Below are 25748 nucleotides of genomic sequence, written 5' to 3'. Positions count from 1 at the left end.
ACCTGAAAAATAAGCATAACAGGTCCTCTTTAAAATGCCTCTTAAGGATAGTTTATGGGCTTTAAACGACCCTAGACTGACAGTACAGAGACACATTAGAATGATACCACACGTTATTCTACAGAGAACTGCTGATTGAAAGCCTTTCAGAACAAATCAAAGCTTATCATCGATCTGTGGACAAGAGTATCCCACAAACTGTTGCAGTGGTTCGGAAAAAAACAGAGCTTAAAGGTCCCATATTATAAAAAAAGTGATATTTTCATGTTTTTTTATTATAAAGTAGGCTTAAGTCCTATATAAATACTCTGAAAGTATCGAAACACTCAATCCACAGGGAAATACACACAGCCCGTATTAAGAAACTCTGCGTTTGAAACAAGAAGTCAGGATTTCTGTTCATTTGTGATGTCACAAATATACAATATTTAGACCCTTTACATAGATTTAAACGTAAACATTCTAAATGTGTCCCAGTTTATTCCTGGTTGCGGTGTATGTTAATGTCATCAGCTGACAGGAAGTATACATGGACCCAAGCTGTTGCCTAGCAACACAATTCTGTTGCAATTTAGTCACAATTCTGTTGAAACGCGCTAAAACGGAGCGTTTCAGACAGAGGGTAAATACAGGCAAGTTTTTTTTTTTTAACATTACAGCACGTAAACATGTTCTAGTAGAAACACAAAATACAAGTATGAACCCGAAAATGAGCATGATATTGGACCTTTAGGAAGATCGGCATGATACTAAGCTGTAAAGAAACCATGGCCAATACTCTTGGATGTTTGCAATGTACTATAAAGTAGCTATGTAGCTTTTACGCTGTTACATAAGAGTTGCACTACACAGCTACAGTTAATACTATAGTGACTAATTGTCACAGTAGCCTAATGGCTGCAGACGAGGGGCTGACAGGCTGTCACCGATGGCAACACGCTGAGGTAACAGCCTGTTTGTCGGGTAGCTTTAGCATCTGCCATGTCTTCTGGGGGCTGCCATGACACACTCACACACACAAGGTACACACAAGCACACTGAGATACTGGTCGTCAGTGTTGTAACAACATTTGTTATTCTACTTGGTGGTTTTTGTGAGCTGGTTAAAGGAATAATTCAACATTTTGGGAAGTAGGCCTATTCAATTTCTTGCTGAGAGTTAGACGAGAAGACTGATACCAGTCTAATATCTGTATGTTAAATATTAGGGATGCACCGATACCGATACCAGTTTCGGGTATCGGGTCCGATACTGTGCTCATGTACTCGTACTCGTACTCGCAAAACGGCTCCGATACAACGGCCCCGATACAACAGAGAAGTACTCGTATCGGTACTCGGTATCGGCGAGTACCCAAATGTCAGTACTTGTACTCGGTCTGAAAAAAAGTGGTATCGGTGCATCCCTAATAAATATAAAACTATAGGATTTGGCGCCATCTAGCGGTGAGGCTGCAGATTGCAACCAACTGAAATCTCTCCCGTGTGCTAAGCGTGTAGGAGAACTACGGTGGCTGATGCGAAAACTCGAATGGCCCTCTGTAGAGCCAATGTTTGGTTTGTCCGTTCTGGGCTACTGTAGAAACATTGGCCGCCAGTTCCGTGAAGAGGACTGTACTGTAAAACTAAATATATTCAAATTAGGGCTGTCAAAGTTAACACGATAAAAATGCGTTAACGCCACTAATTTCTTTAATGCATTAACTTGCAACTTGTGATTTTTAGGTTGTTGAAGGCTCAGTTTTAAAGTTAGAGTGAAGATACTGGAATCATATGAAACTAGAAAACTAGAATCCATCGGTACCAACCATGTCATACTAGCTTGTCGCTAAGGAGGCTAAATAACTCTCCAAACTTAAGCAACATTTTAGTGAGGAAAAACTGTCATGGCCATTTTCAAAGGGGTCCTTTGACCTCTGACCTCCAGATCAGTGAATGTAAATGGGTTCTATGGGTACCCACGAGTCTCCCCTTTACAGACATGCCTACTTTATGATAATCACATGCAGTTTGGGCAAGTCATAGTCAAGTCAGCACACTGACACACTGACAGCTGTTGTTGCCTGTTGGGCTGCAGTTTGCCATGTTATGATTTGAGCATATTGTTTTATGCTAAATGCAGTACCTGTGAGAGTTTCTGGACAATATCTGTCATTGTTTTGTGTTGTTAATTGATTTATAATAATAAATATATACATACGTTTGCATAAAGCAGCATATTTGTCCACTCCCATGTTGATAAGAGTATTAAATACTTGACAAATCTCCCTTTAATGTACATTTTGAACAGATAAAAAATGTGTGATTAATTTGCAAATAATCGCGATTAACTATGGACAATCATGCGTTTGAATATTGTAATCGATTGACATCCCAATAACTTACACATCAAGGCTGTTGAAAGTTACCATTATATTACCGAAGCATTTGTTTGTGTTTCCAGGAAGTGTCTCCAGAGATGAAGTGCTGGGCCCCAGCCCGGAGCTGCTGGCCTCCCTGCAGTCCCTCAGAGAAAACACTGACTACACACTGCTGCCACACTCCCTGCACCAGGTGTGTTTCTCTCTGTGTGTGTGTAGGTGAATATTCGAGAGAAAGAAGGAGGCTTTGTTTCCTCCCAAATCCAGAGGGAATATGTGTCTTTATTTAGTCAGACGTTGCGTGTGAGTGTCTGTATGCTTCCATCTACAGTATGTGTGTGTGTGTGTGTGTGTGTATGGCAGTCCTCCTGTGTGACCTGATTCCAAAGTCTCTGTTTTCTCAGTTAGCTGGGACAAATATAACGCCTGGGACACACAGGGAACGTCAGAAGCGCTTGGTGGCTGCGTGGCGTGGTGGCTGCGTGGCGTGGTGGCTGTGTGGCGTGGCGGCTGCGTGATTCACACGTCGGGTGTTCACACCAGCTGCGTTTCAGCTGCGTTTCAGCTGCGTTTTAGCTGCTGCAGCTGCTGCTGTCAGCCCTTTCTTTCTACATAGAGTTTGCCTTTTAATGGCCATTTCATTTCATTATAAATATCATTTATATTTATTTTAGACCGAGAAAGGTTAAGAAACGTGTGGCAATTTGTAAATAATAGTAATAATCCACAATTAAAACTCCGTACTATATTCATTTATGGAGCTCTCCAAGTCACTGGATGTTCTAGAACACTGTCCGGCACATATTTCAGAATAAAAACCTTGTGTTAACAAATGAAGGAATTCTGTCCACAGAAAAAAACTCTTGAGGGCTTTTATTTTGAAATGAAAGCAGGAAGTGTTGATTTAAAAATAAGTCTTTACTTTTTTTCATCTCCGTGACATATTCTACAGATAGACATCGAAACTGTAGTAATGTAGCTGATATGTTAATATACAGTCAATAGATCACCTTCCCTGTCTGTTGCTGCTGTGAGACGCGCGGCAAGCGGCAAAAATAGGCGAGACCTCGAATCTCTAGAAGAGACGCAGCTGAGACGTGTGTCTCTCGTGGGCAGTGCGGCTGCTCTAACCTGTTAACAGGGCCGCCAAAATAAAAAACAACAGGTAACGCAGCCGCCACGCGCTCCTGACGTTCCTGGTGTGTACCAGGCTTAACAAATCCTTGAGCTGGTGTTTCTCAAACGTATCAAAATAGCTTGTTAGAGGTATTAGGTCAGCTGTCTGAGGTTAGGTCAGCTGTCTGAAAAACTAAAACGCTTCCTGTAAATTCATTGCTCAAGGAGACATCAGCAGTAGTTACATGTATGCAACTGTTCTACACAGCAGGTGCAGGGATTTGAACTGGCAACCCTATAGTCTTCTGTTCACATGTCTGATATTCTCTCTCTCCTACCGCCTCCTCTCCCTCAATTATGGTGCTCAAACAGACATGCTAATTAGAAGTGTGATAAATATAGTCTGGTTCAGTCTCTGTGTGTAGTTGAAAGGGATCACGCAGAAGACAGCGGTTTCATGTTGCTCGTGCAATACTCTGCAGACCGCAATCCCCTAACAACACTTAGGTAATATGATTCATTTGTCTCTGCTGTTCCAGCCCCCTCGAGGATCTTGTAGTTTACTCCAGTAATAACGGAACAAAGGCAAAGCTGTTTTTCCTCAAATGCTAAGAAAGGAAATGAGAGGCAATGCAGTGCAATCAGGTTCGGTTCTGTTCTGTTACAAATGATCAGAGTTATAATTTTGTTTTATATATATATATATATATATATATATATATATACATTCCAAATACAAGCAATTTGGTGCGCTACACTCTGCAGATAGCTACGTTCAGCATGTAGGCCCACTTTTAGCAGAAAATGGTCAGTGTCTGTCGTACTCTATTAGACATAAAGGTCCATATTTGGTCATATCTGCCGGCACCAAATATTTCATGGCCTAAATTCATTTGTTAAACACTAAAGATACCTGAAAGTGTACGATATATATATATATGTATATATATATATATATATAATATTTTAATCATTTGACAGCCCTACTTTTAATTAAACCAAAAGACATGCGTTGCAGCGCTGTGACGTCCATCTCAGCCGAGTCTGGCTGAGTCCTTTCCGAGTCATGTCAAGGACACGAGCCAGGCCAGAGCCCTCGCTGCCGTTGCTTGTAGGGATGTCACGGTACCAGAAGTCTAGTAGTCGATACCAATGCCAGTGAATTTCCACGATTCTCGATACCGAATTTGATACCATGGTAAAAACAAAACAAAACAACAATAAATCCCATGTACTGTAATTCAACATGCACTCTTTTATTAAAAACGTTTGAACATTACAAAAAACAGAGGAATGTAGCCTTTAAGTAATAAATACAAATAATTGACCCATTTTGTTCATTTTGGCATATCAGCGGCATGCTATCAATCGATAGTCAGACGACGGATACTACATACTGACCGTGAATGCATCTGGTCCGTCAGCTCAGAGTAGTAGGAGTAGGAGGCAGAGGATTTGTTGTCAGAGTGAAAAGCAAACGCACCTATTTGGCAATATTTAACATTTAATCCCAACGCTATAAGGGAACCAGAACGTTAATGAGGTAATCGCCACAAGGCGGATGGAGCCATCACAGCCGGTGTGCACGGAGCAGCAGTGACCGGTATACCCCCGCAGCGGAGCCCCACAGCAAAAGTGCTACCGGAGAGGCCAGACACACCGCCACCTGACAGTAAAGATCTGAGTCAGCGCGCTGCACATATTGACCGTCATCTTTTCTTGTAAAATGTCCGGTGTAATCGGTGACACCGGTGTTGTCACAAGTTTATTAACCGGTGGGAACATTTTCCTCACTGTCGCATCCCTACCAACGACCACTACAGGCATCGTACGGTACCTTTGGTACTGTAGAAAAAGAGTACCGTCACTTTTAAAGAATTTTGGCATCGACTTGGTACCGAAGTATCGGTTCTCGTGACATCCCTAGTTGCTTGTGTCGGAGCGTTCTCTGATGCAACTCATGGGGGGCTCGGGCCGAAAGGGCTGACCGGAAGCCTGCGGAGAGCCGGTGCGTAATGCGCGGAGAGGAGAGGAGATGCTGAGTGGAGTGTGTGTGCACCTTAAAAACAGCACTCGTGGACTCATCATGAGACTATGTGATGGAAAAAGCGTGTGGGGGAAACCTCTGAGGGTGTGATCATGGAGTGTAGTGGACGTAGTCACTATGACGTCACCCATTGGTTTGTGGACTGCCGTTTTGAAGCCTCGAGTTCGGCATTTTGGCTGTCGCCATCTTGTTTTTTTGCAACCAGAAGTGACACGAGAGGGTGGAGTACAACCAGAGGCTAACGTTTTTAGGCGACTAAAATATCACAATTAACTTTCATGAACTGTAAACACACTGTGTTCTAACTAATTTCACCCGTTATAAGACGAAAACATGGACAACTCCCAGACGGGAAAACGCCGTGGTAGTGACCTGTCAATCACAAGGTAGCCATGCCCTAAAGCATCCCCTGCTTTATGGTCTATCTGACTCTAAATGGGACCATAATTTACTAAATAAACATCATGCTGTATTGAAGAAGACTAGAAACTAGAGATTGAGACCATAAACTCATGTTTACAATGTTTACTGAGGTAATAAATTAAGAGAGAAGTAGGCTCATTTTCTCATAGACTTCTAAACAATCAGACTTCTTTTAGCAACCAGAGGAGTCGCCCCCTGCTGGCTGTTAGAAAGAATGAAAGTTTAAGCCACTTCCACATTGGCTTCACTTCTCAGACCCGGAGGTTGCCCACTGGTCCATGCATAGTATGTGAAATAAGTGAAAAATTCAGTGTATTTTCTTTTCTGTGGATGTTTGTCCCAATAAACATGTTGTTCCCAATGGGGAGAGTGCGTATGAGGCCACCGAGAGAAAAAGCACGTCTTTTTTCAGAGTGCCCCAACTTTTTTGTGCGTCCGACTTTCTCAATTTACAGCTAAACAGTACACTACAAGATGTTTCTGAAAAATAGGCCTTAACGTAACAGAATATTGATTCATATTTGATCAGCGCTGCCTAGTTTGACCACTTGATCAAAGTTTACGAATGATTGACAGCCGCCTCCGTTAAATAAACAGCCAATAGGAACGCTATCTGAAATGACCTGGGATTGGTCAATGTCTCCTGTCACGGGCTAGATTTTCTAAAGCCTACAAACAGAGCCATGAAGAGGAGCAGAAGTCTAGTTTTCTCCCAGAACATTTGAATTACAATACGCTGAAAGGTTATTATGGATTTTTTGCCCAATGATGCCAAAAACATTCTGCCTAGAGCCGCTTAAGGAAACTAATCAGAGCTGATTAGTTGATTATTCGATTAGTTAATCGTCAGAAAATTCATCATTAATCATTATTTTAGAAATTGATTAGTCGTTTCAGTTATTTTTCAGCCAAAAATGCTAAACATTTTCTGGTTCCAGGTTCTGAAATGCGAGGATTTGATACTTTTCTTGATGCATATATGATGCATTTAATATTTTGGGGTTTGAGACTAATCAAACAGACAATCTCAATAAGTCACGTTCCGCTCTGGGAAATTACAATGGGCATTTTTCACAATTTGGGACATTTTATAGCCTTAATCATTTAGGCTAGAAAATCTAGAAAATAGTCAGCAGATTAATAATGAAAATAATCATTATGGTATCATGGACTTACAGAAGAGTATCTGAGAAGGGGAAAGTTCCCCATCTCTAGATTTACTAAGTGGTATAGTTGACCAGTTGTGGAGAGGAAGGTATAAAGTTGATGGGAAAAAAGCCCACAGAGACACGTTAATCCGGATCATAATTAGTTGCATATGACTTCATGTCTCGCAGGGTGTCTCCATGGCTCTGCCTCCTGGTATGACTCTGTCATGTGATCTTCATCTTTGAAGGAATTTGATGAATTTCAAACAGAGAACACTTACACAGCCTGATTAGAGTTTGACGGCCTCATTTTGAGTGCACAGCAACTAGTTCAGGCTGTTCTCATACACTGTTCGTAGCTATACCGACGAAAAAGTAATGCACTGTAATTTGTGTATATCCCACAAAATGACTTTGTATGTGATCGACTTAATTGTGAACTAGGAAGTATAAAGAGCGACAAACGCTGCGATGAGGTAAAAAAACACTGAACTCTCGCCCAGGAGAAAGCTGTTCGTACCCCTTGGAAACCAGAAGTCACCGTTGAATTTTTGGTCACGTAACTTCCATAGCTAAGTTTCGCCACTTCCAGAGATATTTTAACCAAAATCATGATCTTTTCCGATACCTAACTAAGTAGTAGGGATGTGCATTCCAAGCAAAAATACTGTTCGAATATCAGCCGAACTGAACGTGCAACACACGTTTTACAAGGCCTATTGAAGGAGGCTGGGTCACGCGTCATCCACGCGTCATATCTTTGGGGTTCAACACATGCGCAGTAAAATCTGGTGTGCACTCGCCAAAATTGAGCCAACGCAATGCACGACCGCAGCTCCAGCTACACTACGCATGTGTTATACCCATGTCCACCCATGTCCCAGCCTCCTTCCAAAGGCCTTGACGTTTTACCGGTGGTAACGTTACTACCAGGCAGCGCCTGCGACGGTTTATACAAGGGAAATATATATGTTTTAAGACGGGACGAATAGTCGCATAAACTATTCGATTTTCTATAACTTAATGACTATTCGAAAAATCATGACTCATCCCTACTGAGTAGTTTTGTTGCCTAAACCTAACCAAGTCGATCTTTTCCTGAATTTAGCTAAGTCGATCTTTTCCTAAACCTAACTTAGTAGTTTTGTTGCCTAAACCTAACCAAGTCGATCTTTTCCTAATTTTTAACTGAGTTGATCTTTTCCTAAACCTAACTAAGTAGTTTCGTAGCCTAAACCTAACCAAGTCAATCTCTTCCTAAACCTAACCAAGTTGATCTATTCCTAAATCTAACGAAGGCGATCTTTTCCTGAACCTAACCAAGTCGGTCTTTTCCTAAACTCAACTAGGTAGTTTTGTTGCCTAAACCTGACCAAGTTGATCTTTTTAAAAAGACTGGAGCGGATATTGACATGTGCATCACATGTTGCTGGACATTCGTAGGAAAAAGAACACAAAAAATGAGAAATAACTTTTCGTAAAAAATCATGCGAGCTGTTGTATGAGGATAGGTTGCAGGACTAGTTTAAGGTCACCATGTTCTTTGATGCTTCATGGGTTAATGGTTAATGTTCACACTAAAATGCTGTCAGATGACACAGTAACACACTAATGATGTATAATTCTGTATACTGCACTGATATATGTGGACTTCTGTGTGAATCAACGTACTGCACCTCCTGTTAAATCACTTATCTTCTTTTTTTTCAGATTGCAGAGGCCTACTCGCTCAAAGAGGATTGTATCCTTTCAAGTGCACAGTGACCTCATTTGTTTCGTTTTTTATGTATTGTGACATTTGCCAGTCACCAGTATTTTCCAGCTGAGTCATAACCGAGCCAGTACGTGTCCCTATAGGGACAAAGGAATACTCACTCATCACCATTCATCATTTTTTCCATGTTTGTTTGGCTGTCTATCTTGCTGTCAGCCACATCATTGTCTGCCTGCTTGTTGTTGTTTTCTATCCGTTCATTTGACCCTCAGTTACTGGGTGTTCCCCATACTTTGGCTGAAAGCCCCGAAGGCGTGCAGGAGTAGTTTCCTCTGGCTCTGTTTGCTGTTTGTTGGTCTGGCAACAGCTGTGAGCCGCATGGAGGACTGTGTGTTTACGTGTGAGGGGAGAGGGAAAGAGAGGCATAGAGAAAGTGAGAAGGTTTAAAGGGACTCTATGTAAGAATCAGAAATGGCTTGCTAACAGTGAAACCTGTGGCCGCTAAGTCAACGAAAGTCAACGACAGTCAGCGTCCTGTTGCTCGCGCTCGCTCTACGAGCATCTGCCAAAACAGTGAGGTGACACACACAAGATTGAACGTGATTGACAGGCATCATGTTGATTAACGTTAGCAGTATTAGCCAGCTAAAACCACAATATTACTATTAGGGATGTCAATAATTAACCGTTTAATCGTTAACCGACATTAAGCATTTTAACCGATTAACGTTATCGGTTAAAACGGTTAAAAGAAATGTTAATAATAAACTCAAAAGCTCAAAAGAGAGGAGCGGCTCGTCTCTTAAAGGAGAAAAGCTGGTCCACCTTAACAGCCCACCTTAAGAGGCCGAGCTGGAGTTGCAGGATAAAAGAAGTTGGCTCCGGTCTCGCTCACTTGAGCAGAGTGGAGGAGTTGTAGTTTCATAGCATTTATTCACCGACAAATAAACTGTACACACACTGCTACACTTACATTCACAGCTAGAACGCCCCCAACAACCTCACACTCACTGCCAACACACACACGGACACTCGTTAAAGTTACGCCGCGCTGACAGACTGTATGTGTGTGGCGGCGGCGTCGAGCAAGAAGCCTCCGGCAATGCTAGAGCTGCTAACATAACACACTGTTTGTCGGGCAATCGCTATCCTTAAACCGGGCAGACACACAGCTGACAACCTGCTAAACTAAACTAAATGTGCGGTGGAGACTTTTACTGGGAAAGTGGCTGCATGTCCGCGACACTACACGCAGCATCGTAGCTGCTAAGTTAACGCTCCCAGACGGTGAAATGGAGACTCAGTTGTCTGTTGTGCTCCTGTAGCTCACGCGAGGCACAAATCTTGTCGGTTAACGGTTAATAAGCGGTTAACGACGGTCGGTTATCAGTTAAGAACATTTTTTAAAATTAGCATCCCTAATTACTATATATTTCACATACTTAGCATTAATGTTAGCTCACCAAACGAAGGCCCGGTCGACGTTGATCCTAGTACCCCCGCCGCCCCCCTCAACGTCGATCACGTTCCTTTTTTGCAAGACGTAATTCATTAGATATAACTTTGGGTTTTTTGTGCTTAGGTGGAGTTAGTATTGGAGTCTGAGTTGTGGTGGGGGCTGGTCGTTTTTTAGCGTTAGCTGACTACATTTCTAACCAAACAATAGCTATGGTTGCACAATGTTAGCCCTGGAGCGAAGCTGAAGAGACTAAAGGCAATAGCGGGCGTGCATGACGTTGCATCTCTTGGATTTTCACAGAAAAACGGGCCCCGGTTCTTCACATTAAAAACAGTCTAAAGGCTGATAGAGGAAGCCCAGAAAGTCGCCGAAGGTCAAATTTTTTAGGTTAGGTTACAATCTTTTCACACATTGCCAATATGAAATGATAAAAAAAACTTACATACAACCCCTTAAATGTATGGGGAAGGAGGATTTATTATTTCGGAACTTTTAGAAAACCCAGTTTTTATTTCTTGCTCTCCTCGTTCCTTTAGTCTTGCTTTTTGTATTATGCATGATCATAACATGGACACAGAAACCTTTTGTTTCATCTTTTATCACAGCAGAAAAGCTAACATAGTCTGGATCAAAGAGGACTGATTAAATGCCCCAAAATTTAAAATGTAAAAGTATGAAGTACTTCACTTCACTTCCACATCCAAAACTAGAACTGAATGTGTGATTAAATGTATTAATACTAGGGCTGTCGATATATAAAAATATTTAATCGCGATTAATCGCAAAATTGTCCATAGTTAATCGCAAATTAATCACATCTATTCAAAATGTATCTTAAAGGGAGATTTGTCAAGTAGTTAATACTCTTATCAACATGGGAGTGGTTAAAATATGCTTGCTTCATGCAAATGTATAAAGTTATTACTGGAAATCAATTAACAACACAAAACAATGATAGATATTGTCCAGAAACCCTCACAGGTACTGCATAAAACAATATGCTCAAATCATAACATGGCAAACTGCAGCCCAACAGACAACAACAGCTGTCAGTGTGTCAGTGTGCTGACTTGACTATGACTTGCCCCAAACTGCATGTGATTATCATAAAGTGGGCATGTCTGTAAAGGGGAGACTCGTGGGTACCCATAGAACCCATTTACATTCACATATCTGGAGGTCAGAGGTCAAGGGGACACCTTTGAAAATGGTCATAACAGTTTGTGTGTCAATGTGCTAATAATGTCAATAATGCGTTAAAGAAATGAGTGGCGTTAAAACTAATTTACGTTAATGCATTATCACGTTAACGTTGACAGCCCTAATTAATACTGCATAAGTATATTCCTTTGCTGCCTTGCTTCCTTTTTTTTGGAAAAAGTATGTCTGGCACTATCCTAAATCCATCCTCTCTCTCACTAGCTACTCTCACGTTTATCTTGGCTAATGACTAATTTCCTCTGCCTCTATCCTTAATGCTACCTGTCAAGTGGACATGTTGCCGTCCTCTTTTGACATTTCTTGACACATTTATCTGATGCTGTTACCCTGACTGACATGAAGTGAGTGAGCAGGCTTCACTCTTCTAATTGACCTTTTCATTATGAGGATCTTTCCAACCTCTAGGTCACCTGTTCCATTCACTCTGCCGCTCTTGAGTTTTGTATTGATTGTGGTTTATTGGTTATTAAAAGGCGCAGAGACGTTTAAAAGTCTCAGTTGCAAGTCTCAGTTGTTGCGTCTTTAACTGATGATGCTACCAGACCAGTGGGCCATCCAGTTCCTTGAGCTGGAGAAGCTCTACCATGAACGTCTGCTCTTCAACCTCGCCGCCCTGCAGGACAACTGGGGTACTGCATGCATTTGTCTCATCCCTCTATAAAATATTAGAATTGTTCCGATACCCATACCCTCACATGTTAAATCCAGCGTGGTAAACACTACACATCCAGTAAAGGATGGATACACTTTGGGTTTCACACATTTCCAGGAAAAGCCGAGCTAGACATCACGGCTAAAGCTGCATGCTAACTCTGTCATGGACAGGAAACGTTATCGTATCGCGGTAACGTGCGGTCCAGCTAGCCAGCACTCTCATCTCCGTGGTCAAATGGGCCGACACTACAACTGTAGAGCACCCATATACTGACATTTATGTTAAATGCATTCAAACGGCCCCGATGGAGCTGACAATGGATGGATAAAGAGAACGGAGTTAATTGTAAGAGCTAATGAACGGAAAAGTTGGCAAAGTTAGCGGAAGTACGTGTGACTACATCTGGTTTTCAAAATAAGGTGTTTACAAAGGGAACTGTATATACAAAATACATCTATGGAAATAAGATTGATTGGATTATACTCACTAGTAGTATAAAACATTACATGTCCCTTATAAATTAAAAAGAAAACACCAGTAATTAGTGAGGGAAATGTATTTAGTCTTTATATTTTTGGGTTGCTGAAATTTTTTTTAGAAATAATTCCTGACAGTGACTGATATATTTGACTTCAGGATATATTTGACTTCAGGACATCTCTGACTACATACATTCTGAAAATCAAACATTCTTACTGTATCAATTCAGATATTTTCCAAAGTAAAAGTCCCTAGAAGTGTATGATTCAACTTTTTCCCATGGTCTAGTGTTTAAAAAAGTTAACAAAAATTGCAAAAAATTGCAATACTTGTAGAATCGCAATACTTAAAAACTGCAATACATATCGGATCGGCACCCAAGTATCGTGACAGTATCGAATCGGGAGATAGGTGAATCGTCCCAGCCCTAATATGTAAAATATGTAATGCTTCCGTATCGTGGGATGGCACTATTGTTGCCAATTTCGACACCAGCAATCTTATAAAACATTTGAAGACACATCACGCGAGAGAGCGCGACGACTTCACCAAGGCAAAGGGGGGGGGGGGGGGGAGAAAGGAGGAACCGCAGCAGCAAACTTTGGAAACCGCATTCCAACGACGAGATAAATTCCACAAAGATCGTCTAAAAAGCGACAAAGATATTCTATTCATCACGCTGGTATCAGATCGGTACTCGGTATCGGGAAAGAAAAAATGGTGTCGGAACATATCCATTAAATATTATTCATGATCAAAAACTTCAATGTAATAAAAGTGTAAAGAAATAGTGTGTTTATTGTTTGTACTCCTCATGTCTTCCCAGAGAGCCAGTGGAAAGAGAAGAAGAGCGATGAAAGCAGTTTGCCCGCTGAGACAGACGGCATCAGTCAGAAACACATCGAGACGCTGAACCAGATCTGCAGGACACACCTCCGGTACACCACATTACATCATCATTTATCAGAGGAAATTTAGGCAGGTTGCTGAAAGTGATGTCACGTTTCCAATATCTCCAAATACAGACAGAACAAACTTCCACCATAAACAGCTCCATCCATTTCCTCTCATTACCTTCAACGTTGTCGGACAGAAACCTTTTAGCGTCCATTTTGCTTTACTGTAACTGGGCTCTATCTTTGTCTGTGGACACGCTGAGGAGTCTAACACATTGATAATGCATGAAGATACACTGAGGATACAGACACACATGGGAATCATTTGGAAAAAGTCAATATTTCTGACGGGGCATAAAGAGATTTCCGCAGGATAGGGATCTCCATAAGACAGAGACACAGCAGTCTGCGTGTCCCGCCTATCCTGTGACTCTGTTGGTATGTTATTGCAGCTCACAGTCATTTGATGCAGGTGGATTTGATGTGACTCCTGCTGGAAAGGCCTGAAGAAGATATTAGCTTTTTAATACATTAAGTAACACCATTAACCTTGTCTGACCTTTGTCTACCTCTCCGTCTCTCTCTTTCTCCTGCTGTCTGTCTGGTCCTCCCCTGTCTCGGCTTTCCTTTGTCTCTATCTGTGATCCTCTCCGTGGCCTCGCTCAGACCCTCCATCAGTGTGGAGCAGGTAAGACTTGTGAACCTTCCCTTTCCATATTGATTCTTGCTCTATTTCAGTCTTTCCTACGTGATAAATTATTATCAACGATGTTTGATTCAACAGAACACGCTGAATGCAACACTGAAAGACACCGAAAGCACGAACAAGACACTACAACCCTGCCATGATGAAGGTAAACGTGTGTTACTGTAGTACCTTTGAGCTAAATGCTAACTGCATGCTAACATGTTAAACAGGTACAAATAATGTTCACCATCTTAATTTAGCTTGTTAGCATGCTAACATGCTTAAAATGACAATGCTAACATACTGATGCTAAACAGGTACAACATGTACCATTTTAACCATCTTACTTAGCTTATTGGCTACAGAGTTAACTCGGCTATAGAGTAAACTCGGCCTCCTTTAAGCCTGGAAGAGTTAGCTCCATTACCTTCTAATCCACTCACGGACTCACTAAGCTACACAGGACCTCTGTATCAATACACCTTGAAGTTCACACACAGTAAGGCTTAAGTAATAATCCATAATCAATAACCAATCTCCATGTGTTTCTCCCACACGTCAGTCAACAGGCCTGAAACAACACACCAGGATGAAGAACAAGAGCGAAGCATGAACCCAGAGTCGGGGCTTCCCTTACCACAGACAGGCCATCATGAAGGAGGTGAGGAGGAGGAGGAGGAGGAGAGGGAAGAAGAAGAAGAAGGAGAGATGTATGAGGAAGGACAGGAAGTAGAAGCGGAGGAGGAGGAGCTGTGTGAGGAAACGCCAGAGGAGGAGGTGAAGGTGGAGTGGCCAACAGGAGTCCCCCAGGCTTCGGACAAGGACCTGGCCAAGCTGTCCAACACAGAGGGGGTAGGAATACACTTTGTAGGGGGGATACACATTATATAAATACACATCTTTCCTGTCCTTGTATCCCTCTCTTGATCTTTCTCATCCTTCCTTCCTGCCTCCTTTCCTTTCTTCACCACGTCCTCCCTTCCACTCTCTGATCTCTCCTGTCCGTTATGCCTACAGAAAGTAAGACTGTATTCCTACAAGTTCTATTCTCTGACCCACAGCTCTTTGTCTTTTGCTGGGACACTCCCATCAATGATCTCTGTGGTCCCTTGGTGAGATCATCGCCATGTCTTTATGTTCAAAAAACCTCCACCCATGTTCACTGGCGTGGCCTGACACTTGGGATGTTTACCCTGCCAAATGTGCTAGATTACTGAGCCGGGGCCTGAGCCAAGACATCACGTTGTGGCTCAAACACTGAGCTGAGGGGGCCTGGTTCTTCCTAGAGGTGGAGATGAAATCTGAGCTATTCCAAACAAGCAGTACAGTACAGGCTCATGGCCTTGCGTCGATTGGGTCAGGATCACGGCTGTTATGTAATCCAGCGGAGGATCGACTGGGTGGGGCACGGGTGGGACTCATTTATTTTGCGATGAAAATAGTTGAGTCACATCTCGTGAGGTGGTTTGGAGTTTGTTTCCAGTCACTTTATAAGAAACAGAATTTGTGTCACTAGACAACTAATTCAGAAAATATGGAACAGCAATGCCCAGTGCTGGAATAAATGAATGGCAGTTGGCCAGAAATAGCAAGAAAAACTATGACAAACCTCTTGAATTTAAAGGGATAAGTTATATTTTTTGACCGAATGTGGCACGAGTTGCAGGCTTGTAGTGGCAGAGTTGCCAACTTGGTGACTTTGTCGCTAGATTAAGCGTCTTTTCAGACCCTGTTAGTAACTTTGTTTCTCAAAAGCGACTAGCAACAAATGAAAAAAGCGAGAAATATGATATTGTAATTAATTCCCATTAGGGATGTCAATAATTAACCGTTTAACTGTTAACCGACATTAAGCATTTTAACCGATTAATGCTATCGGTTAAAACGGTTAAAAGAAATGTTAATAATTAATTCAAAAGTTGAGCGGCTCAGAGGAGCGGCTTGTCTCTTTAAGGAGAAAAGCTGGTCCACCTTAACAGCCCACCTTAAGAGGCGGAGCCGGAGTTGCAGGATACAGGAAGTCGGCTCTGGTCTCTGTCTCTCTTGAGCGGAGTGGAGGAGTTGTAGTTTCATAGCATTTATTCACCGACAAATAAAGTGTCCACACACTGCTACACCTACGTTCACAGCTAGAACACCACCAACAACCTCACACTCACCACCAACACACACACACAGTCTGTTGGGAACTCACTAAAGTTACTCAGACTACGTGTGCGGCGGCGAGAACGAAGCCTCCGGCAAAGCTAGAGCTGCTAACGTAGCACAAACACACACACTGTTTGTTGGTCACTCGCTAAAGTTCCGCCGGGCAGACACACAGCTGACAACCTGCTAAACTAAACTAAATGTGCGGTGGAGACTTTTACTGGGAAAGTGTCTGCATGTCCGCGACACTACACGCAGCATCGTAGCTGCTAAGTTAACGCTCCCGGACGGTGAACTGGAGACTCCCGTCAACCAATATCTGTTGTGCTCCTGCAGCTGGTACGAGGCACTAATCTTGTCGGTTAACGGTTAATAATCGGTAAACGTAAACGTAAACGGTAAATATTTTAATCGATTCACAGATTACATCACTGATTCAACAATGTCAGGACGTCAGAGGCGACAGGAGGATAGTAAATACATTTTGTAGCTGTCTGTGGGCACCCAGAGCTATGATATAACATCATATCTGTCCAGAGACCGGACCAAACTTTGTGTATAAATGCATGTGTATAAACCACAGACTGTCTATGGTAGAAACAACAACGTCGCTGCCGTATTTATGCCTAGATGACTTTATGTTGAGTGTTGATGGAACAGCTGCATAGCCTGGCTCTGATCCATCCGAACTCCGTTCAGAAAACAAGCATTTTATAAGTTGTTTGATTGTCGTCTTGCTGACAGACCTGGCAAAGTGTGAATTCCGTCTTTTATAAATCAGCATTATTATATAGTTATTTCGGCATCCTTTTGATCCATTTATTGCAATTGGAAAATTCTTTTTATTCCTTTTTTCCAAACATAGCATAACAAACATAACACTGATGCCATTAATACAAATAAAAATATATCTTACATTTAACATTTAATATGTACATACATATATACACACATACACATCGCTTCCCACTCCCACACAGAGACAGGTCCAGCCTCCCCCCCCCCAGAGGTAAAGTTACAGAAAAAATAACATAAAAATATTTTTTTAAATAATTGAATTAGTTAGTTAGAATTAAAAGTAATAAGTACTACAGTAATATAATCCATGGTAGTAAGATAGAAACCTTAAATAAATAAATAAATTAAATAAATGTAGAAAAAAAAGAAAGAAAAAAAGAAAAAGGCACGTAATTAATAATTAAGTAAATACCATAGAAAGGTTAGGTTAAGAAGATTCTATATAAGTGATCCATGGATCCCATATCCTATAGAAAAGTTGTGGGCTATCTCTTATAGCATAGGTCATTTTTTCCAAAGGAGCACATGAATTTAAGTAATAATTGAGTAATTTATTTCAGTTGAGGCGAAAATTCACTTTGCTCTCGGTGTGAATGCAATATAAGAGAGAGCTCACTCTCACAAACATGACTTTGTCCTGACAGTTTCCTCAAACCGTGCAGTATTGCCCTTTGACATCACAATTTCCACAGTGGTAACATGGAAAATCGTGATTTGAACAGGACTCGACCTGAACACAATATAATCTCAGAAGTCAAACATGAAATGCGCCTCTGACTGTACAGACTTGACTGAATGTGATAACCACCACTATGCTACTATTGACCCACTGGCCTCAGGAAGTAATTGACCTATAAATGATGGCAGCAGATGAAGCTGACAGCTTGAGAAATTACTGCAGCAGTCGGCATATGACCGTGCTGTGTGTTATGGTTTCTGCTCTGTGGTTTGTTTAGAGATTATGATCAGGTCAAAAGGTTCTCATTAGGGTGGGTGAGGGTTAGGAAGCACTCTTGTTACTGACCTCTGTTGGCTGCACAGTGTAACTGCTGCTTATAGCGTACAATGTCAGAAATACATCCCTTTAACTTTGGTCTGTCTAAATATTGACAATAAATCATGATTTCCAACTGGAACACACAATCTTGGCTTGCTGTGTCCCTCAAACACAGAGCATAATTTGTGCTTCTGTGTTGTTGCACCTGTACTTCCTCTGAAAGCTCTGTGTTTACTCGCCTCAGCCAAGCTTCTAATTGGCTGATGCTAAAACATACAGTAGGTTTCACATTAGTCTGCTGGTGGAGCCTGTTTTCTCCCTGTCTCTGATTATGTTTGGTGATGTATTTCCTGTAGGGCTGTCAACCGATTAAAGGTCCCGTATTTCCTGTAGGGCTGTCAACCGATTAAAGGTCCTGTATTATAAAAAAAGTGAGATTTTCATGTTTTTTTATTATAAAAAAGGCTTAAGTCCTATATAAATACTGTGAAAGTATCGAAACGCTCAATGCACAGGGAAATACACACAGCACGTATTCAGAAACTCTGCATTTGAAACAAGCTGTCAGGATTTCTGTCCATTTGTGATGTCACAAATTTACAATATTTAGACCCTTTAAACAGATTTAAACGTAAACATTCTAAATGTGTCCCAGTTTATTCCTGGTTGCAGTGTATGTGAATGTCATCAGCTGACAGGAAGTAAACATGGACCCAAGCTGTTGCCTGGCAACACAATTCTGTTGCCATTTCCGTCGAAATGCGCTAAAACGGAGCGTTTCAGACAGAGGGTAAATACAGGCATTTTCAGACGGACAGTATGAGGACAATTTTTTTTTTTAACATTAAAGCATGTAAACATGTTGTAGTAGAAACACAAAATACAAGTATGATCCTGAAAATGAGCACGATATGGGACCTCTAAAATATGTAATCACGATTAATCGCATCATTGTCCATAGTTCATTTGGAAATAATCGCAAATTAATCGCACATTTGTCATCTGTTCATAATGTATCTTAAAGGGAGATTTTCTCATGTATTTAATACTCTTATCAACATATGAGTGGACAAATATGCTTGCTTTATGCAAAGGTATGTATATATTACTGTAAAGCACTTGAAGCAGCAGCAGGCAGGTTGGAGCAAATATGATTAAGAAAAGTTATTTTTATAAAACGGTCACTATATCCTGGCAGTAGTGCATGAGACAGGTAATCTGAAAAAAATCATGTGCCTCTGTGTCCTTTGGTGCTCCTAACGGCATCTGCAAGATTTCACAGACCGGAGGAAAACAACCAATCAGAGACGAGCTTGCCGTCTCTGAGCAGCTGTCAATCACTCACAAACTCTGATCAAACGGTCAAACTAGGCAGCGCTGATCAAATATGAATCCGTATTCTGTTACTGTAATGCCTATATCTCTCCTCAAATGTTCTCAGAATCATCTTGTAGTGTACTGTTCAGCTGTAAAATGTGAAAGTTTGTGACCCGGCAGCCATATTGAGATCTGTTGAGGAAACACCAAGCACCGCCCACCAGCCGGTGCAAACTTTCTCATTTTACAGCTAAACAGTACACTTCAAGATGATTCTGAAAACATTTGTGGAGAGAAATAGGCATTACAGTAACAGAATATTGATTCATATTTGATCAGCGCTGCCTAGTTTGACCCTTTGATCGGAGTTCACGAGGGATTGACAGCCTCCTCCGTTGAATGAACAGCCAATAGGAACGCTCTCTCTCTCTGAAATGACCCGTGATTGGCCAAAGTCTCCCGTCACGGGCTACATTTTTTAAAGCCTGAAAACAGAGTCATTAGGAGGTGCAGAAGTCTCTCAGAACTCTTGAATTACAATATGCTGAAGGGTTAATTTTTGCCCAATAATGCCAAAAATATTCTGCCTACTGCTGCTTCGACATAAACCATATATTAGTACCAGTCTGCCTATCAGGTACTGGCTAAAGTGACCCTAAAACCTCCTTAAAACAAGAGGAAAGCTTTAGTGGTCATTTCTCTTGTTTCTGCGTCTCCTTCAGAGTTCCTCCCCAGATGGTCTGGTGTCCATTCTGAAGAGGAGGAGAGCATCGCTGGATGGATTACCTCCCCAGAGCGACATTGATACCAAACAGAACTCCAAACGCAAAGTTCGCTTCAGTGAACCAGAGGACGGCACTGAGCAAGGTACAGTTGAAAGTCATTTGTAAACATTTCTGGGTGTTTATGTAACAACGGGCATTTTTAAAGGGACTGTTTGTAACTTCTTACACGTATAAATCATTGCGGGTCGGTGTCCAATGCGCGCTCGCGTGTGGCTACGCTGTTCAGACTCAGACTCCAACACAGACTACATGGAAGCACCAAAACCTCTTGGTTGTATCTAGTGAAGCCCGTCTGTTAAACAGTGTTGGCCGCGGTCGGAGGACGCGGGGGAGACCGTAGCTTTGTTCTCCAGGACCGGAGTCTCTGCTGTACTCTGCTCCTCTGTCTGCCTTCACTCACACACCGTGTTTGTCTTGCTCTTTAGCTCCACTCTCACGTGCATTCGCGAACAACTTAACTTAACTTAAAATAACTGTTGAATTCATGTATATTAGATGCTAAGAGTCAAAGCTCACGTATTTGCCATTTATTTGCAATGTTAGCAAAAATGATGTTTCCGCAGCAGCTTTAGGTGTTTAGACATTAGAATTGCAATATCTGTCATAAAACATATTTTATATTTTTTGTGTATGAAAACTGACATCAATGGTTGCTGTCTAAATTTTTCAGAAAATCATGAAATCTACTTTTTTTTTTAACGCTATTATATCAATATTAAAAAAAAAAAATTACAATTTAAATGTCTTAAAAATATTATAGAATTTAAAAAAATGTATAAAATGAACGTTATTGTAATGTTGCGGTAAGGACATTCAATAAGAACAAGTGATGAAAATCATAAAAAGTAAACATGTTAGAGTTTAAAATCTTAACCACGATATGTCATTTTGTGTACCTGTTTCTATGCATTACATACTCTGATGGTTCAAATTCATAGAGGTTGATTTTTTTAATTTGCGAGAGTCAAAAGTGACCGTAGTTGCAGAAACACCCTTCTATCGAAATGAATGTTCTAGGACCAAGAAGCACATCACATCTGTCCGTGTCTTACTTGTAGATGAGGTAGGCGGAGATTCCTGCCTGATCCTGCTGCTGCTGTGTCTGGTTACCGTGGTGATCAGCATAGGCGGGACCGCCCTCTACTGCACGCTGGTGGACACTTACTCCAACATTTGCACCGACTTCACTCACAATGTCGACTTCTACATCACGAACGCACGGAGGTTCTTCGAAGGGCTCGGACACTGGCTGCCTCTCCGGAGTTAGACCCTTCAATTGCCATTCCAGATGTTTCAGACACCTGTGCTGTAACGGACAGTGTAAAAGAGAGAGAGCGGGGATGAGAGAGTTCCTGAGCACGACTCCAATCTGCAGCAACAAGGGACCAACATAGACTGGAGCTTTTTTTCCTTTGGCTCATTAAGACTCATGAATTTGAGCTATCAGCCTCAGATTTAGGCCTAACTAATAGGTGCTCAAAGCAACACTAAACAGTAAAAACCGTCGCAAGCGTGCATGTTGTGGGATCAGAGTTTACTGTTTACTACTGTTTGTGTGGATATTTCATCTTATGCTGAACATTGCAGATGCCACACAAGAGGGCTCACAGCTCTCAACAATATTTCTATTTTAACAGAAGAAGTAGTTTATCTATGTGAAAATGTTTCCCTACATTACATTCCTAGCTGTCATAGCTTTGTCTTTTGTTCCAGAAGCTTTCTTGTTCTGGCGGTTATATTTTGACTTATGTCTTTAGAATCATTAGGATCGTGTGTGTGTGTGTGTGTGTGTGTGTGTGTGTGTGTGTGTGTGTGTGTGTGTATGTTTTTGAATGATTAATGGGTCAAAAGATGATATTTAAATTCATGTTACCATTGTCTTTTCCTCTGTTGACACATTTCTATTAAAGTGGAAGTGAAACAGTCAACCAAGTTCAGCTGGTTTACTAAATGGATTCCCACTCTAATGAACTATTATATAACAAACATGACAAATGTCAGCATATAAAGGAGGCAAGAACGCCGCCATGTTGCAGTACTCTAGCCTGTGACGTCACCTGGTTGGTTGGCTCGGCTGAGTTACACAGATACAACAGTAACCGTGAAAGACGGAGACTGAGGAGACATGGGAGAGAAGAAAACAAAAGAGGGGACACTATTGTATTGTTCCTGGATGTAAAGATGAGTTTTACAATGTTAAAACGGAGGACAAAACAGTCCATGTCATAAACTGACGCTGAGACGGAGATCAGTAAGTTCCTGCAGCGCTGGCTAGTGGCACTGAAAGAGCTCTCAGACAGGCACTGAGTCCAGCTGCAGATGACTGTCTCTCCATCTCCTGTCCTCTCCCCTCTCTGATGACCTGTCTCTCTTTCTCTGCTGTCTCATTCACACCGTTCAAAGACAGACTCAACCGAGTGAGTGAGTTTAGTAAGTCCTTCTGCTTCTGCTAGCAAGCTAGCAGAAGCAGAAGCTACCGGCAAGTTAAGTAAACAAACGCTGTAAAGTGGGCTTCAGAATAAAGTAGTGCTTTTGGTGTTTATATTCTTAGCGACCTTGTCTTTGAACGGTGTGAATCGGACAGCAGAGGAAGAGAGACAGGTGATCAGAGAGGGGAGAGGACAGGAGATGGAGAGACAGAGACAGGTGATCAGTGAGGGGAGAGGACACGAGATGGAGAGACAGTCAGCTGCAGCTGGACTCAGTGCCTGTCTGAGAGCTCTTTCAGTGACACTAGCCAGCGCTGCAGGAACTTACTGATCTCCGTCTCAGCGTCAGTTTATGACATGGACAGTTTTGTCCTTGGTTTTAACGTTGTAAAACTCATCTTTACATCCAGGATCAATACAAGTGTCCCCCCTTTTGTTTTGTCTTCTGTCCTGTGTCTCCTCAATCTCCGTCTTTCATGGTCTCTACTGTTGTATCTGTGTAACTCAGCCAAGCCAACCAACCTGGTGACGTCACAGGCTAGAGTACTGCAACATGGCGGCGCTATTGCCACGAAAGACGGAACAAAGCTTCTTTTTTCTTTTAAATGCTGACATTTGTCATGTTTGTTAGATAATAGTTCATTAGAGTAGAAATCCATTTAGTAAACCAACTGAACTTGGTTGAATGTTTCACTTCCACTTTAAGTGACCATATTGTAGGGCTGTATACCTTTATCAGCCACATTATACAGCGACATATTTATTTTGAAAAACCCTGATTCCAGATACAGATGAGCCTTTACGATGCCTTTCACTGAAAAGGATAATTTCATGACTGTGTGTTTACCTCAATACAAGTGGTTTTACTCTTAACATTCCTCTTATCATCTTTATATGACCAGTTCAAAGAGAAACGTTGTACTGTATGTGATACTGGTTAATGTACAAGGTGCCCTGTTGAGCACAGCATCATGAACCAGTCTGCATGAATGATGCTGCGTGTGTGGATTCGGGACGAGCGTGGCTCTTGGTATGGACATATCAAGTCTGCCGACTTATAACACAATACATTTCAGTGTAGTCATTGTAGTTATCAGTATGCAATGCAGTAATTTAACTCCACAAGCTCAGGCACTTACCCTGTGTTTATACTTTTGGCGCTCAGTGTTTTCATGTTCACCCTTTAGTGTATGACCCTAAAACTTTTTGCTTTACATGTGGATTTATGATCATATCTGCTCTCCTCCTGCAGTGTGCTGACAGCTACTTCATGTTAGTAAAAAAACAATGCAGAGACGATACATTTGGATTGTGTCACACCAGATCACATACAAAAACAAGCAAAAATACAGGTGGTTTAAAGGTCCCATATTGTAAAAAGTGAGATTTTCATGTCTTTTATATTATAAAGCAGGTTTGAGTGCTATATAAATACTGTTAAACTATCAAAACACTCAATATACGGAGAAATACACACAGCCCGTATTCAGAAATTGTGCGTTTGAAACAAGCCGTTAGGATTTCTGTCCATTTGTGATGTCACAAATATACAATATTTACACAGTTTTAAACATAAACATTCTAAATGTGTCCCAGTTTATTTCCTGTTGCAGTGTATGTGAATAACATCAGCTGACAAGAAGTAAACATGGACCCAAGCCGTTGTCTAGCAACGCAATTCCATTGCAATTCCGTTGTAATGCCCTAAAACGGAGCGTTTCAGGCACAGGGTGAATACAGGTATATTCAGGCAAACAGTATGAGGAAAATAATTTTTTTTTTTTAACATTACAGCATGTAAACATATTCTAGTAGAAACACAAAATACAAGTATGAACCTGAAAATGAGCACAATATGGGACCTTTAAGAAGAAAAAAATTAACATACATTGTCAGTATGGAAATATCCAGTATATGCGGTCTTTGTATCATTTTTGTCCAGAAGCAGAGCTTTATGGACCAACATTTGTGTTTCCTGTCTGGCACAAGTAAAACAACAGAAAACACGCCTGTTTACACTACATTTTACTGAAACGGACAAAATGAAATTGAATCAGCATGCTCCCTTTTCCATTGCCTTGTAATAATGTTTTTTTTTACTGATTTAAATGCATTTTTATCTCTCCTTCTGAACTCCCACTGTTTGCAAAGTGATGAATGTTACTTGTCCCTGTGGATATTGCATTATGCAATCCACCTTTATATGTTTTAATATTTATGTTCAGTTGTGTCCACAAGGGAATACAAACAAAAGATGAATTAAGGAACATTTGTCATTGTCTTTTATTTTTCATGGCTTGTGCTAATTTGAACTGTTGCTTGGTGGGTGAACAGCTTTTCTCACCTTTAAAACCCCTTAAAACTCTGACAGCTCGCCGGCGGGCCCTGCTGCTATTCTGTCTTTCAGAGGTTGTTACGGGCTGGCTTGTCAAGCTAGAGTGAAGGTACTGGTATTATATGAAACTAAAAAACCTAAGAAATCCATCGGTACCAACCATGTCATACTAGCTTGTCGGGAAGATTGCTAAATAAAGCTATGAACTTACGCTAAATTTTGGCGAGGAAAAACTGGCAGGACGTTTTTCAAAGGGGTCCCTTGACCTCTGACCTCCAGATATGTTAATGTAAATGGGTTCTTTGGGTACCTACGAGTCTCCCCTTTACAGACATGCCCACTTTATGATAATCACATGCAGTTTGGGGCAAAAACCATGCAGTTTTTGCATGCAGTATAAATGTGTTATTTTCGCCTATACCAACTAAAATGGTGTATTTGAATATTTCTGCATACTGGGGTCCATAAGCAGTCTTGAATTATATAAATTGGGTATCACTTTAAAGCTGAGACTCTTGTGGATCCAATGAGCCCAACTGTATTCATGTGAGATGATGTTAGTCCCCATAGGAGACATTTCATTGTAGTGAGACCATTTTGTTTTTAATTGACCTCACTGTATAAAATGACCTGTGGTGACCTCTAGGATAATCACAGCCTCATGAAACTTTACAGCCTCAAACTAGAGACCTAGAGCATTCAGAGGATGGATGGATCAGACTAGAGACCTAG

The 25748-nt window shown here is 41.4% G+C and overlaps 1 protein-coding gene across 2 annotated transcripts in view; it reads left to right on the top strand.

The window, feature by feature from the left end:
• Positions 1-22180, top strand: part of cnstb (consortin, connexin sorting protein b) — a 32328-nt gene extending 10148 nt beyond the window's left edge. For both annotated transcript variants that reach the window (XM_037751420.1, XM_037751419.1), the window contains exons 3-11: positions 2444-2553; positions 8805-8835; positions 12031-12117; positions 13450-13561; positions 14186-14207; positions 14304-14373; positions 14770-15059; positions 20190-20334; positions 21311-22180. In XM_037751420.1, the coding sequence (XP_037607348.1) occupies positions 2444-2553; positions 8805-8835; positions 12031-12117; positions 13450-13561; positions 14186-14207; positions 14304-14373; positions 14770-15059; positions 20190-20334; positions 21311-21519 (1076 nt within the window). In that variant the 3' untranslated portion in view covers positions 21520-22180. The remainder of the gene's footprint in view (positions 1-2443; positions 2554-8804; positions 8836-12030; positions 12118-13449; positions 13562-14185; positions 14208-14303; positions 14374-14769; positions 15060-20189; positions 20335-21310) is intronic.
• The last annotated feature ends 3568 nt before the right edge of the window (positions 22181-25748 follow it).

The sequence above is a fragment of the Sebastes umbrosus genome, chromosome 18 (assembly GCF_015220745.1).
Source record: "Sebastes umbrosus isolate fSebUmb1 chromosome 18, fSebUmb1.pri, whole genome shotgun sequence".
Taxonomy (NCBI): Eukaryota; Metazoa; Chordata; class Actinopteri; order Perciformes; family Sebastidae; genus Sebastes; species Sebastes umbrosus.
Note: the sequence above shows the minus strand (reverse complement) of the source record. Positions and strands in the feature narration are given on the sequence as shown.